Raw genomic sequence first — 17,264 nt, 5'->3', positions numbered from 1 at the left:
CAAAACTAATTAAACACGATCGCATCATCAATCAACGTAAACATGCTCAGATCTACCCTACCATACTGCAAATAACTAGATCTACACATCCTAACACATTCCATCCACTATTTCTTCGCAATCCAGGAGGATTCATAGACAATAGATCAGATCCAACAAAATTGACAGTAGTGAAACACTTGAGCTAAGATATGCATCATTAATCGGTAAGCAAACATAGATAAGAGAGTTAATGCATGGTAAACAAGCTTCCAACGTGAACCAAGATCATTAAACTAATAGTACTGAATCAAAACATCCATTGTCTGCGACATCAAACGTAAACTAAAAGTGAACAAAAGCAAACAAAAATTGTTTCGTCGCTTCTTCTCGAAGCAGAATTACAGAACCAAAAGATAGAGTGTGATATAACCAACACCAAACCATCACTAAACTAAACTAAACTAAGAACCAAGTGTGTATGAGACGGAATTCAGGAGTTTTGAGTGTTTGGAGCTCCCGTTTCAGCCCTAGGAGAGAACTGAAGTCTGTTAAGTGCCAAGAGCTTGGAAGTTGCCTCATTCCTCCTTCCATATTTTCATTTATAGGAAGGCGTGAGGTCTTGATCCTAAGGGCAACCGTCCTTGGAAACGTCTTTTCTAACCTTTGCCTTGGGGATCTTTCTTGTGTGACACTCAATCTCCTAGTAGGGTGCTCCTGCTGCATGCCATGTGATCTGACTTGAGTCGTTTCCGTAGCAAATTTGACTCTTTCTCCTTGATCCGTTTGTCTCCTAGTTGATCAGTTCATTCTTTGAATATGATGGACTTTCACACACACCTGGCTCACATTTGCACATTATATCACAAAAAATGGGTATAGTTTTTATCAAAGAACACAAGCATGAAACGAGCCTTATCAAACCGCTCACACTTAAAATAGACAGAAGGCAAGTGTTCTACTCTAGGCCTTTAACTTACATTTTAGAGGGCTTCACAAAGGATCTATATTAAAGCATTTCTATCGTTCTCACTTTATCCAAACAGATTTTGGTTTATTGAAAGAGAGAATCTCACAAATCAACATGTATCCTCTCTTCAATCACTCTTACTAAGGGAATCTTGCCTTTATTTTCCTAAACTATATTATCTCCAAAAATACATAGGTCATAACTAAACATGCATGCTTCAAAAATACTAACTGCATGACTTTTCCCCCCTCCCACTTCATTTCAGATTGCCCTCAAGCTAACTTGATGAAGTGGAAAACAGGGTGGGCAGTGTTTGGGCAAAGAAGAAACACAAACTTCTCACACTTAGACCTAACAGTGGGCTAAGTGGAAGAAGGCAACACAAAACATATATATATCAACAAGCATGCCAAACGTATATACAGAGAAAACTTCTCACACTTAGACCAAGAAGTGGGCTAAGTGGGAGAAGGACAGCACAATAAACTGTTGGAGTTTGTATACTAGAAATCACCTTTCGACTGATTGAATACTGTAAAACTCTATATTTTATTTCCCAATGGATGCAACAGATTATTTTTGTCATAATGTTGTTATGTTTTACATTTAATGAATGTTTATTTCATATTTAAATGTATAAGCAACGTAACAAAGTCTAAGTCTTTGTTTTAGTAGGGTTGTGAGCGTCGTCCACTTTAAGGTAACACGGTCAGTTCTGAACAAAGAAAAATAAGAATTTCAGATCCTAGATAGGCTTAGACTACCTATTGTGAAAGGTTGCAATGTCAGTCCGCATATTTCTAAGCGTTACTAAAACAATATGACATTGGTATGGTATAGCACTAAATTGGATCTAACAGCGAGACAAGTCTTTATGCTATCTACTGAACGACGAGGTCTTGTAAATTAATTTCTTAACCAATGTACGTTAGCATTGAGCATACAGTATTGATTATGCACTACTGACTGCCCCTCGCGAATTCTCTCCTTTTCTGTCGTATCACTCCCCTCTCCCTCTCCTGCGCTATCGGTGTCTGCAAGCAAGTCGTATGAGGAGGAAATAGAAGGGGAAGCGGCCTGGGTATCCGGGAGGGATGCGGCTTTGCTGAACTCTCGAGAAAGAATATATTATAAAGGATATTTACCTTCTCCATGATATTTGTGGGTTGGTAGGTGAACGGGTAGGTCATACCCCCCGTGGGTTTGACTCTCCTCATTATACCCTTAAAGCTTCCAGAATGTGACTCGCTTAGGGACGTCTCAGGAGACTGAGTTGTATCGGTGGTTGAGGAAGACGAGGTTGCGGGTGTTTTGGCCTCCAAACAAGGAGTCGATGGAATCAACCGTACTCGCCGGCCGACCGAGGGCTTTTTGGATTGACTAGAAGAGGTAGACTTATCCATCGCCGGTAGTGGAGAGTAATTTCACCTAAAATATCAGGGAAAGTAGTTGGGGATTTTCAGAGAAATTTTCGAGGGTTAGCCAAACGTGATAAAGTGGGAGAGAGATGCGCAGAAACAGAAATATAGGGGGAAGAGGGAACGGTTGCCATGACATCAACCACTATCCGCCTTCCTGCGCCAATTTTCAAAATTCGAGATTAAATGGATTATTTCCTCCCCTTCTTTATTCCTTTACCTCTACCAGTTAAAAAAAACAAACTAGCGCAGCAATTTTCTCTCTCATTCATCCCATCAAATCTGACTTAAAATCAAAAGAAACAAATAAAAGATTCTTTAGAGTTCTGGCAGAAGATTTCCTACGAGATACCAATAATTTTGTGTTGAAATTAAAATTTCTCCCAGATATATCTAAAGTTTTCAAAAATTATTTTTTACTATTTTATGAAATTAATTTGTTTCGAGACTTTTCTCAAAAGAAAAACAAAGATAAAAATAAAACTTTATTCCAAGTCACGGATAACTCTCGGAATCCACTTGATCCAGTGTTTTGCTCATGCAAGTGTAATGAGTTGAGCAAGTGAATTTCAAGAGTTGTGCCAGACCATTTATTACTTGATCAAGCTGAGTCTGCGTAGTGGGTTTTTTCCCACTGTGCATACTGCAAATTTATTTACCATTATCCCCTTCAGATGAATTGTTAAGAAAAAGTTATAGAGCAGGATAATTCCCTGAAGGCTTGTAATTTCCAAGAGGTAGTGGGTCGATTCATTTGTAGATTGGTCTTTGCTTGTCTGAGCTTGATGGATTTTGTATCCCACCAAGACTGGGTGAGTAGTACTTTCAGCCCTGCTTGTAGTCATCGCACGTTTGTGCACATTTGTCGGCAGCTTCCTTCCCTCTTCACAGTCTTCCATCCTTCGGTTTCTGCTGCCATCCTTGCAGTTAACTGGACTAAGTGATGTTAACATTTCTTTCAACTTGATCAGTTCATAGGTCGGCGATCCGTTGGGGAATTTCCCCTCAACTGGAGATCCTGAAATAACTTTTCCTCTAGCAGTTCTTCTTATCCACCAACTTCCACGAGGGTACATCACCTTCATGACTTCCCGGTTCTTCTTATGATTCTTGAAGGTTCCTCGTACTTTTCTCTTTTCCTTGGGGCGTAGTCCAGGGTCAGGAGACTTTCCTATCTTAAGCGGTTCAGGGCATGGTTCCGGCTGCTCACGGTAGTTTAGTCTTGCGGCTTCTCTTTTGGGCCTCTCCTCATTCAAACTCGGTCTTTCCTCTTCGCAACACCCATCTGGTTTCTCTGTCACTGGAGGTGGCCTCTCTACCTGTGTTTTCTCTCCTTCCACTCTGGACACAAATCTTTCCATTCCTTCTTTGAAGACATGATCTCTTCTTGTCTAGAGGTAGAGTAATGTAGCACCGAATTCTGCACAACCCTCCATGACTTCTTCTTCATTTTTCCGAGGTCCATCATTTACCCCCTCTGGAATCTCCTGCGATATCTCGCCCTCAAGAGGTGTGGCTGTTGGCCTTTCTTCAGTTTGAGATTCTTCTTCTGCTGGTTCGGCCTCAACAGTTCTTCTTGCTTCTCAAGTGGTATTTCCGATTCTTGCTCAGCATTCGTTGGTCCCCATTCCTCGGGTTTGCTTACACCTTCTTCATCTACCATCTGTTCACCTGCCCGAAATCTTGATCTGTCTTCTTGTATCCCCTTCATGATGTCAGCTAACAAGGAGACTTGCTTGATCATTTCGTCCATGCGGGCTTTTTAAGCAACGCCTCATGTTCTGCTGGGATACGATCAATCCCTCGATCCTTTCCTCTGTAGAATATGCATGTCAATCCCTGTCCAAGGGAGGCTCATTGTCTTGTTGAGGATGAGAGTGATATAGACTCTGACTGAGATGGACTTGATGTTGGTGAAATTGGGAATCTTGAGTTTGCCAGTCCTCACTTTTCCAGGCTGGGAGATGATCTTCGGCATTGGGAGTGCCATGGGTGATGGGGTTGATTTTGAAAAGGTGGATAATAACTAGAGCAGTCAGTTTGGTACATTAGCTGACTGGATTCATAGTCTTGAAATTCAGAGTAAGATCGGTGGTCTGGATATCCCATTTGCCATTTGGACATTTAAGTAATACTTGGATGCGGCTCTAACTGATACATGAAAGGTGAGTCGTCTTCAGACAAGCTCCATTGAGGTAGAGCTCTGCTGCTCTCCCGTTCTCCATAATGGGGGTATTCATGTTGGTACACATCCATCTCTGCCCCCAGGATTCCAACTCCTGTTTGAACTCCAAATCTCACCCGCGTTCTGGCGATGATTCAGTTGGTCAGTCTGGGGTTGGATCTTGATTGAGGAAGCTTGCGGGAGATTTGTTACGATCACTAGTTAGAATGCCCTCTCAAGTTATCAACCCGATTATTCAGCTGCTCGTCGTTATTCTCCATGGGAGTAATCTTTACATTACCTTGGGGCAGAGTATCTGATGTATCATCGTACCCTCTTTTTGCATTTAGAAGTTTTTCCACGACGATCTTGCCTTACTCAACCGGAGTTGGGAAAAACTTTCCCCTCTTGATGAGTTTACCAGGTCCTTGTTTTTCGCATCCATCCCATCGTAGAACAAGTGGTTTGGGCATGCGTCCAAAAGACCTCTGTATCTGTGCTCAAGCTCTCATCATATGTACTCAAGCTCTCATCATACTCAAGCTAAGAAGTGGTCTTGGTTGTACAGTGTCTGGTTCCACTTCTCCCTCTAGTCGCCTCTTGAACTCGGTGCCTTCCAACTGGGAAAACAGAAAACAACGAAAAGTTTATTTACAAGATTTGCACTGATTTTCTTAAAGGTAACCTGAGATACTCCGTCCATCTAAGTGTTACTCTTCCCCCGTCGCCCCCTTGATCCACACTAGCTGGTTAACTTCCTTTGGACCAATCGGCAATTGTTCATTATGGATAGGAGTTTTTGTTCACACTCCTGGTTGACTTGAGCTGTCTTTGTTCCAACTGAAAACTCAAAAATGAAGAAAAGCAAATTATCAACATATTTACACCAAAGTGTCTTGCAACAAATGTATAAAGAACGCCATCCTCCCCGGCAACGGCGCCATTTGAAAGCTTCGCTACTTTACGCTCTCCTTTTGCTTTTTTCATGTCGTTGTGGATTGATCAAGTCGGAAATCCAAACTGATCGACGAATGACTTCACTGCAGATACCTGTGAAATGATCTAGTGAGCAATTTAACTGATCAACTTGACTTATTTCCGACTCATCTGGTGCGCAGATGAAGGAACTCAAGAGCTGTTTCAAAACCTTAACTCGCAGTACTACTATTCAGTAAAGGGAAGCAAGGGTCGAATCCCACAGAGAGGACGTGTTCTTCATTTGTTGTGGACAAGTTGGGGATGACTGCTGCCACGCTTCACTAAAGTGGGTTAAGTTGAGGTCACTACGGTTGCGACAAACTGAGAGGTTAACTAAGATAAAATGATCAACTCATTCAAATTTGTGAACTTGTATGACGGTTTCCTGAAATAGCCAAATAGTATAAAAGTAAACTGGTGTCAGAAAGCTGTAAAGTGTACGATAAAGCAAAACTTTACTAACAAACTCATCTTCCTCAAACAACCAAATAAAGGAACACAGTAAATCATATCTGCAGGGAATTTCATCATAACAAACTTAGCACGAAGGAACAAACTCACAAGACTAACTGACCTACTCATACTCATGCAGAATTCGAAACTAAACTTCAAATCTACGCCTACCGAAACAAATCTGTAACGGCCGCCCTCACTAAGGATAGCAAGGACGGGGAAATCGCGACTAAGGGGAGGGACTAAGAAGCGGGGAAGAAATGGGGGCACAACAAGAGTCGACACTTAAAGCAAAAGTTAATTAACTTCCAAAAGAACAATTGTTTAGACTACAAAACATTTTAGTTTAAAGAAAGTAAGCAGCAGAATTTAAATTATCCAAGTGTTTTACACAATCAAAACCATACGAAGTAAAGTAAATTCTTATGACAGCAGTTTCAAAAAGTAGCAGCGGAAATAAGTTATCAAGAGAGTCATAGGATGACGCCTATGTATGAAGACACAACGCATCCAAATTTCTTAAGCCGACTCAACATCCATCGCAACATCCCACTCAACCTGCACATAAAGAAAACATACGCAGGGTTGAGTACTTGTTGTACTCAATGGCTCATGCCGAAAACATTTTATAACAATTATGTCATCCATACCAGTGAACTCAAGATTTACATGTATTTAAGAAAAATCATCCAGAACACAAAAACATTTCATAGTCTGGCCAGACAAACAATCTCCCCACTTTCTCAACAATCCAACAATCACATCATCTTTCTACAGTGCGACGAAAGTGTGGCTACACTATTCGCCCACGAGACCGGCCGACTAGCAAGGACGGCTCCCGATCCCACCAGTGTACACAAGCTGATAGGGTTTGCGGCCCTACTCAGACCCGAATTCATTTCACACATAGCCATATAGCCTAACGGAGTAAACTCAAACGAACTAGGCATCAGGCACACAATCTCAATCAAAACAATCCATGGCATGACATAACACTTTAAACCACCCTTATAACACCACATCATATTTTCGAAAGATAAAAAGATTTGTAAAAGAAAGTCCACCTCACTTGCTTAGATAACACAATACACAACTCAAAGCAACCCTCGTTCCTTGTGCTCACATACGCACGACAATCCTTGTCAACACCACAATCCAATCAGCCTTCCATCAATACAAATTATCATGCATGTCCTATCGTTCCTTTCATCGTTCTCTTAAATTATCCACCCCAACATTCATCAACATAAGGAAAAACATGTCATAATATTTCTCAACTTATCACACATAATCACGTCATAAGATACACCCAAACTTGGCAACAAGTATTATTTTGACATAACAGAAATCTGGCAGAACTGCGCAGTCGTTTTGTAAAAATCACCAAAAATCCATCCGACCTCATAGGAAGCTAAAGTTTGGTCACTACACAGTAGACACATTCAAGCACGTCCAGTCGTTTTATTAAAATTTAACCTTTCTTCAAAAGGGGCTTAAATTCACACACAACACAGAAAAAACCTCAAAATTTACCAAGTTAAAAATTCGTGTCAAAATATGAGCGTTTGGCTGGTCAAACACACGTCGGAATCCACTGTCCAAACGCCACAGTTTTCAGGCTTCACAATTTTGAAATTAGGGTTTATTCCTCATTCATCCAAATACAATTATTCTTGCTTCCAACACACAATCATGCTTCAAAAAGTTCTCACAATCATGTTCTCATATATTCACACATCATTCACCAATGAATCATCCAAACTTCACACATATTCATTCAAAATCGCACTTCCACAAATGTACTCATACAAACACAAATTCCCACCAATTAATTATGCGATCTAAGATTCCTACACTCTCTATATGCATGAAGGAATCAAGAACAAGGTTTTCAATGGTGAAGATGAGGGAAAAGATTCAATTATACCTTCTTAAATCGAAAACCAAATGGTAGAAGCAAAGATTGATACGATTCGTCGGGAACTCTTGAAAATCAAACTCCAATGGATGCAAGAACAATGATTGAAAGGAATTTTGGAGAGGATGAAGAGTGGGGGAGGAGAGTGGCGTGTGGAGAGAGGGAGAGGATGGAGGTGGACGAAAATTTGAGGGAGAATGGGGGCTCATGTTTAGTTTAGGTGATTAAATAGTCCTAGGTTTAATCCCATTAATTAATTAATTAATTAATTGTGGAGGAATAAAATAGAGGCCAATAAATAAAATCCCACAATTAAAAGGAAGGCAAGTTTTCAAAAATTATGGCTAGAGATTCAATAAGGAATTTATTTGGTATTTACTTGAAGAGGAATAGATTCACAATTTAGGAAATAAAACAATGAATATTCCATAAACAAGGGAACAAAATAAATTAACTCCAAGTAGGAAATAATGAGGGAGGGGGTGAAAATTTTGATGGTGTGCACAAGGAAATTATTTAAATCCTCAATTAAATAGAATAGGATTTAAATTTGGTAATTTCTTTATAGGAAAAGACTCCCATAAAATAGGCAACAATTAAATAAATTTCCACAAGGAAATTAAGCCAAAAAAATGTGTCGGATGGAGACACAATAGAAGGAAAATATTCACATCCCCAACTAATTTGACTTAGGTATTAATTTGGTATTTAATTGAATAAAAGGAATTCCACAAAATAGGAAACAAATATATTCTCCTCTACAAATAGAGGAGGGGGGAATTGGCTTAATTAGCCACAAGAAAATAATTCAACTCTTAATTTAATTGGGGTGAGGGAATAAAATGTGGCAAGATTTAATTGGATTTAAAATAGCTAAAGGAAATCAACAAGGTACCAATTAAATCAAAGAAACTAATTAATCCTCCTAATTAAAAATAGAGAATATTCGAAACTCACAAAAATAATAGGTTAGAGTTCGAATTTCATGTAGCACAATTCAGGGATAATTTGATTTGGATGAATATCCAAAAATAATTAATTAAATCCAAGAAAGAATAAAATTTCCAATAATTGGAGGGGCCGACAATAGCCACTTTATTTGGCTAGAACCAGATGCATGATCTTATTTAAATTGATTTTCCCCACATTAAAATCTAAATAGCACTTCATTCCAATTCCCCCATGACGATTTATTCCATATAATCAAACTCAATCACGTAGCAACAATTTAAATTTCATAAATGAAATTTCCAATCGACATATATTAAATAAAGGTCACAAAAATTTTGGGATGTTACAAAATCAGACACGATCGCATATTCAATCAACGTAAACATGCTCATATCTACCCTACCATACTGCAAATAACCAAATCTACACAACCTAACACATTCCATCCACTATTTCTTCGCAATCCATGAGGATTCATAGAGAATAGATCAGATCCAACAAAATTGACAGTAGTTAAACACTTGAGCTAAGATATACATCATTAATCGGAAATCAAACATAGATCGGAGAGTTCATGCATGTTTAACAAGCTTCCAATGTGAACTAAGATCATTAAACTAAAAGTACTAAATCAAAATATCCATAGTCTGTGACATCAAACGTAAACTAAAAGTGAACAAAACGAAACAGAAATTGTTTCATCGCTTCTTCTCGAAGCAGAATTACAAAACCAAAAGATAGAGTGTGATAAAACCAACACCAAACCACCACTAAACTAAACTAAACTAAGAACCAAGTGTGTATGCGACGGAATTCAGGAGTCTTGAGTGTTGGGAGCTCCCGTTTCAGCCTTAGGAAATAGCTGAAGTCTGTTGAGTACCAAGAGCTTGGAAGTTGCCTCCTTCCTCATTCCCCATTTTCATTTATAGGAAGGCGTGAGGTCTTGATCCCTAGGGAAACCGTCCTTTGAAAAGTCTTTCCTACTCTATGCCTTGGGGATCTTTCTTGTGCGACACTCAATCTCCTAGTAGGATGCTCTTGACTTGAGCCGTTTGCGTAGAAAATTTGACTCCTCCTCCTTGATCTGTTCGTCCGCCCAGTTGATACGCTCGGATTTTGCACTATTTTAAGACCATTATTTGGTCCGTTTTGAGTGTAAAAGTTGCATTACATGTCCATTATTTGCATATTTGATCCATTTTGGTATTTTGACGTGTTTTGTGAGAAATGCTGAAAAGTTGCATTACATATCCAATTCGGAAGCTAGAACTGAAGTGCAACCCAGCAAACCACTGCACCCAATGCAGCGGTCGCTGAACCAGCGGTCCGCTATGCCCTTGCCAACGGCTCCCTGGGCCTGGTCGCGTACGACAGCCTGTGTTCAAGCGATTCTGAAGTCCGATCAGGGCATTCTACATCCCAATCTGAGTTTTGAGGAGAAAGTTATGGTCATTCTATGAAGACTGTGCAAAGCTGTCAAGTGTTGGCAGTAATTTAAGGAAGGAAAGAAACTATTACCTTGTTAAGCCAAATCTTTTCCTTAACTTATGGAGCACAAAATTTTCATCTTTCCTATTACTTGGAGGACACCTTTTACTATGTTTAAACCTTTTTCAAGCCTATATATACCCCATAACCTCATTCATAATGTTCACCCATCCATAGCCCCCAAAAGGGGAGCCTCCAAGGCTCCTCCCTCATTACTCCATAACCTAATTCTTCCACCATTCTTGGAGATTGAAGCAAGGCAAGAGGAGCATGAAGTCTTCAAGATTAATCCTTGGGTTTTGTTTGTTTATTTTATGTCTTGTACTTTAATTATTGTTTTAGTTCATTTGTCTATGGATTGCTAAACAATAGAATTTTGAGGTTTGGTAGTAATTAAGTTTTATGTAGTTCTTTTTTATGTTTAATGTTTAGAACTCGTTTCCACTTGATTTTTCATGAGCTTTTATTCGACTAATTGGTCGTTACCTTGATTATTGTCAATCTTTGATCGGTGATAGCTTTGATTGGTTTATCTTATATCTTCATACAATAATTGTGACATGAGTATTGATGCATGATATGGAGAAATCGTGGTAAAACTTAAGTCGGATGAACGTAGAACTAACTAGAATAACGAAAGAGTTAGTGAAATCATTATACTTGAAATTCTTCTATTTTCCTAATTCTATCTTTTAGCTTTGTTTCTTTATTCATTTATGTTTTTTTATCCAAAACTTTGTTTCTCTAAATAGTATATGACGCTTAGTAGATGATAGCCAGTTGCAATTATATTCCTTGTGCTCTCGATATCCCGATACTGACCTTTAGTTATACTATTTCTGCCTTGTTTACTTGCAAGTAGTTGTAGTGCTAAATATTAGTGCATCACCAGTTGATCATTTCATTAATTGAATATGGCGGACTTTTACACACACCTGACTCACATTTGCATGTTAGATCACAAAAATGGGTGTAGTTTTATCACAGAACACATGCATAAAACGAGCCTTATCAATAAGCATGAGCAACAATGCTTTTCTTGAAGAGCATGCTTTTCATTATTTATGGACTCCACCCACTTTTATCTACATTTTTTTTCTGTGATTTAATAAGGCACACAACACCCACAACAATTCATGCCTTCCATTACATTACTATTTGACAAGGCTCATTTCATGCATCAGTTTAAGGGTAAAATGTACTCTACTTGATCGGTTTATCGCTCAAAGCAAGTGTTAAATGTGCAGGAATGCCGCTTGACCAAGGCAACAAGGCCAAACTGATCAAGCGAGTACAATAGGTGAAAATGGTCAGATTTCGGGGGAAGTTGATCAAGGGGAGTAATCAAGCAGTTAAGGAGGGGACCACTGGATGTAACAAGAAGGACACGCGAGGCTATGAGCTGGATGGTGCGCAGCATTCTGTTATTAAGGACAACGTTCTAGAAGGGTACACGTGCTGAAATATGAGACGCAAGGACGTAGTTGAGTCACGATTCTGTTGCTGAAAAGCGTCGTCATTCTAGAAGAATAGCACGTAGTAATCAATGAGTCGCTCACTCTCAGCATGAGTGAATATTCCCTGCCAAGATCGTTATCCAGCTGGAGGTCGTGCCGAGCCTATAAATAGAGGATGTGCCACCCCATGAAAATCATTTGATCCTTTACTTTCCGTCTTAGTTTAGCTTAGTTATTTAGCTTAGTTCAATTCTCTAGAATAGCTTAGCTTAGCTTAGATAAAGTAATGCTTAGTTAGAAAGGGTGATTGAAGGAGCGCTGCAGAATACTTGATATCTGTCGGTGTTTTCTTAAATTTCCCACCGAGGATCTCCTCGGTTTTACTTGCCTTCGTATTTTCTGAAGTGTTAGCTTAGTTTAGATTTCACGCTCTACTATTCTGAGTTTAGTTTTAATCGAAGTTGTTTTGTTTTCATCATGGTGTTTATTGCTTATGTAGTTAAATTTTCATTCCTGTCTGAAATTCACTTGACCCAGTAGTTCAATTTCCCTTGAGCAAGTAGTTAGTTGCTTTTCTGTCTAAGTTAAAATCAGTCGTTAAAAACTTCCAAAGTTAAAGCATGGTAGCTGCCAACCCCCCTGTTCACTACTCACACACTTGATACACTAGCTTATTTGTGGGATCGACCCCCGAACTTGCCGCTTTACTGTTAAAGTAGTGCAAAATTGGGAGTTATAAATTACTTTGGTAGGAATCGAGTGAGAGCGAGATTGCATTGATCAAGTGGCAATGACATTTTCTAACTGATCCAACCGGTTCAGTTATCTTCCATATAACTTGATCCATTCACGCAACCTCTCGTTCGGGGTTGTCCAAAATGGCGCCATTGCCTGGGAAGAATGGTGTTATTTTATGTTTGTGCGTAGTGCGTAGGTGCACATAATCTTATTTCTTTCTTTTCTTATTTATTTTTTTTCTTACTGTTGATGAGAAGGTACCAATGCGGTGGACACGGGAATCACCCCTTTTACTACAGAGAGACTTACTCGCATTGGAGAGTCCTGGAAGCCGACGTCGTTACCACTCGCTACAGAGCCGCACAAGCAGCAGCAGCCGCTGAACAACTGGCTAGCGAAGAAGAAAAAGAAGAAAAGAACACACAGCCCAAACCACCACCACCTGAACAAGCAGAGATGGCCTCGTCGACAACGACTCTGGAATCGGCTCTCTGGACGCTCATGATGAGATGGAGCCCACACATGCCATTGCTGCTACTCTTGGGATGTGGACCATTGCGATCAAGTTAGGAGTACTGGCCGTTTTATCCTATTTCTACGGCCTTTCAAAAGAATGCCCGTACGCCTTCCTGGATGAATTTTGGCGATACTGTGATATCCAGCCTGTATCGGCTGGATCTACGTCTGAAGATTACAGGCTGAAGGCCATCCCCTTCGTTTTGAAGGGTCCATCAAAACATGGGCCGAGTTCCGAATGATCTTCCTAGATCGTTTCTTCCCCGCGTAAAAAACGAGTGCCCTGAAAAGAGAGATTACAGAAGCTAGACAGGAGTACGATGAGCCCCTCGGCTAGTATTAGGATAGATTCCAAGGGCTGCTTCAAGGGGATTTCTCGAAAACCCCATTTAGCCAAGCCAAAAATATACTGGAGAGGTTGATCGAGGCTAAGTGGTCGTATGAGACATCTCGAGGGCAGTATAGAAGAGGGGCAGTGCACGTAGCAGAGGCGCGCAATTATGAAAAATTAGAGGCTCGATTTGAGCAAATGGAGCAGAAGCTGCTTGAGGCAGTAGAGAAAGCCAGACCGCCTCCACCACCTACACCGAAAGAGACGCAGTATGCGCCGCCACAGCCTCCGCCTGAAGAGCACCATTATTACTATTGCGAGTTTCCCCTTGAGGCGGCGGAGCCGCAAACCCAAGTGAATGCTATCGGCCACTGGAATGCGAATGGCAACTGGATCCAGGGTAAACAGAGAGACGTTCCATGGAGAGACCACCCTAACTTTAGATGGAATGATCCAAATCAAAGCCAACCACCACAACCAGCGCAACAGTACATATAACTCATCGAAGGGCAGCCCGACTGGCCTGCTCGGATCCAGGATAGACCAAACACTGGAGGGAACAGAATGCAGGGAAGTCAGGCAGGTTGATCAAATGGACCTCAAGGGAACTGGTCTAGTGGAGGACAGTCCAACTGGTCAAGCCAACAACAGGAGGGAAATTGGGGATACCAACACCAAGGCCATCAGCCAAGCAGCCAGGGAAGACAGCCATATAATCAACTGGTGAATCATGTCCCACCGTACCAAAGAGGAAACCAGTATTTCCATGGGAGCCAACAGAATCATTTCCCCCAGAACCAGCCAGAGCATTATGGACCTTCCAGCTACCATCAACAAAGCTATGGAGGAGGTCGTTTTAATCAGAGATATAGCAAACAACAAAATGAAGGTCCAGGATATATAATGATCCCACATCAGCCCCATAATGCAATGCGAGAAATACAAGAAGCCCAGAAGGAACAGAGGGCTGCACTAGATATGCTCACAAAGCAGTTATCTCAGGTCGCCATGTCACTGGGCAAACTGAGGGGAAATGAAGGGAAAATTCCGGCTACAGTGCAGCCACCTGCGGGGTGAGAGAATGTCAATGCAGTCTCTCTAAAATCAGAATGAGTTTATCAAATCCCATCTGCGAGTTCTCCAGCACCTGAAGATGAACCCATTCATAAAGAAAGCTTTGAGTCCAGCACCCTTGATCAAGTCACAAAAGAAGGAGAGTCTAGTACCTTTGAACAAGTCACTAAGAAGGGAAGGATGGTCGAAGCAGAAAATGTAGCTATGGCGATCCAACCTAGTGATCTTCCTCCCAAGAAGACTGACCCAGGGGTATTCACGCTCCCCATTTCCATCAGAGACGTTCAAATGGAGTACACAATGTGCGACCTAGGGGCTTCCATCAATATTATGCTGTATTCTATACACGAAAAGCTGGGAGAGGCTAAGCTTGTCAAAACTGGCATGGTGATACAGCTAGCGGACGAGTCTTGCATTCGCCCAGAGGGAATTCTGGAAGATGAAATCGTCAAGGTTAACAAATTCAAGTATCCCACCAACTTCTTCGTCATGAAGATGACAGAGCCAGGAGCAGAGGAATCTACCGGAGTTCTTTTGGGAAGGCCATTCCTATCCACAGCTAGCACAGTCATCGACGTCCGCCATGGGACGATGAAGCTGGGTTTTAATGGAGAACAGCTTACATTCGATATTGATAAAGCTGTGAGGAAGTCACACGACGGCGAGAGCATACAATCGATAGACGCTATCAGTCCTTGGGAACGAAAGTATCTAGAAAATGAACCCTTCAAAGAACCACCATCTGGTTCCACTGAAGATAAACAGCTTAAGAGGGAAGCAGCTGAATGGTTCGAGGCAACAATGAATTGGGAAATGGATGATCAAGCCATCGAAAGAGAAATTATAGATTTCTGTAAACCACCGCGACCAGCTGAGTCAGAAGAGATCACTCAACCGGAAGGGGTCGAAGAACCACCTGACCAAGCCGCCTCGTTGAAAGGAATGCTGAAGGAAAATCCCTCACCTACAAGGCAACTATTGCCTTTACCTACATCACCAGTTACCCTCAAAAGCCTGTCCAACCAGGCGTATCAAGAACCAGTCAAACCAAGTCTGCAAGGACAGAGAGAACAGTTGATGGAGAAACTGAGGCTGGGTCAGAATGTGGTCAAGTGGAAGACAGCAAAGGTTAACCCAGATCTGTGCATGTATCCCTCCATGATAGAAGAAGGAGTGACATCCCACCTTGATCGACAACGCAGACTCGACCCCGCTTTAAGAAAGGAAGAGCTCATAGCGGGGCAGGAAGAGCTACTCTTCTAGTGTCAACTTAAACTGATACCTAGAAGGTGGAATTCAATATGGGCAGACCCTCGTACCACCATGACAATATACACACAAGAGGTAGACGCACATCAGGGATACCCCCCAATTCGTTCTCCTTCGTAGTGGAGAGTAATAGGGTTGATCCCTACAGAAACAAAACCAAAGCGGGTATAGTGGAAGAAATTCCACTAACCCTGCCCAATCTTATCCAGTAAACAGGTATAGGGAGCGACTGTGTATTCTTGGGTAGTTTGCTTGACCAAGCAACAGTAATCTAATCTTCGGTCTGATCAAGTGACATCCTAAGGGCACCAGTCATTCCCTTGATAGTGTAGTGTAAATATTTTATGTGTTGTTCTTTTTAGAAAATTAAAAGTCGGAAGTGGAGGCAAAAAACTGATCAAGTGGAATTATGAAAGTTCTCATCTGGGTTTAATTGTCCACTTGATCAGTACAATGTGAGTTAACCAGTGGCCACAGTAAGTTAATTGATCAGGGACAGGGGATGATAGGACACATGCTGTCATTGGAGAGGTGTCAGGCGGCGCCAACTGTCGCAATGAAGGGACGTTCTAGGGAAAAGGAGGAAGCGTAACACGGAAACTAGGCCAGCTGGCACTCTGAAAAGGCACACCTGTACGTGAAGAGTCGCAGAGTACGTGAACAGCCGCAGGGATCTCAACCGTCAGAGATCCCAATAGTCGCGATATCAGTATAATAGGCACATCTCAGGGCCGTATTTCACTTTCAACCAAAAGCGACAATAGTGCTTTCCTTTTACCCTCCCCATACCACTCCAAGTTCTGAACCCTTGCCTAGAACATCTTCTCCACCAGCACTCATCACCATTACCAGCAAGAATGTTGATCAAGCAAATTCCAACTTCTTCTTCATCCTCAGACGCCGGTGCCGACGAAGGCGAAGGGGAAACCTCATCCCAACCCCATAAAGAAAACACTAGCCCTCCTACTCCAACCACCGCTCCACTACAAACCAGCACTGCTACTCCACCTCCAGCAGTAGACGAACAAACCCTGTGGTGCCTCGATAAAATCCTCCGAAGTATACCCTCCGAGCTGGACGATGCAGCTGCCTACGCTGAACTCAAAGCTAAACTTGGGATTTCCCGGTCTAAACATCCTGCTTCACCCTCTAAATTAAAAATCCTTCCTAGTTCTCCTATATCACCTTCACGCCTACCTTCCAACCTTCGCCATCATCTTTTCCTGAAACCGCATCTACCATTCAACGTCCGCCTACGTCACCCTTTCCTAGCCCTCCTACATCACCGTCACCTACATTCAACCTTCCTAGCTCTCCTATATCACCTTCACCTTCTCCCCCCCATCCAGCCAATGCAAACCAGCGAGGATACCTCTGACAAAGAAGGTTGGGGGGAGGATTATGGGCAGCCGTTTGCTATTCTGTCACCGGGAAGCGGTGGCACCTCTACTTCGATCCGTGAACCGCATTTGGCTAAGGGCGGTGACGTTAAGTAGAGGACTTATGCCCACTGTTTGACTATGGGGAGACGGAGAGAGAGGATGGGCCGTTACCCCGTTA

General features: G+C 41.7%; 1 protein-coding gene across 1 annotated transcript; it reads left to right on the top strand.

Annotated features, from left to right (window-relative positions):
* The first annotated feature begins 14,639 nt into the window (after positions 1–14,639).
* Positions 14,640–15,698, top strand: LOC121745864. Its single transcript, XM_042139808.1, has one exon. It carries the CDS (start codon positions 14,640–14,642, stop codon positions 15,696–15,698), a length of 1,059 nt encoding a protein of 352 aa, XP_041995742.1.
* Positions 15,699–17,264: the final 1,566 nt, after the last annotated feature.

Source organism: Salvia splendens, chromosome 8, assembly GCF_004379255.2.
Source record: "Salvia splendens isolate huo1 chromosome 8, SspV2, whole genome shotgun sequence".
Lineage (NCBI taxonomy): Eukaryota > Viridiplantae > Streptophyta > Magnoliopsida > Lamiales > Lamiaceae > Salvia > Salvia splendens.
This window is presented reverse-complemented; position numbering and strand designations above follow the sequence as displayed.

Bases quoted from the DNA above. Each gene is read 5' to 3' on its own strand.
- LOC121745864 (XM_042139808.1), top strand. From the start codon at position 14,640: ATGGCGATCCAACCTAGTGATCTTCCTCCCAAGAAGACTGACCCAGGG.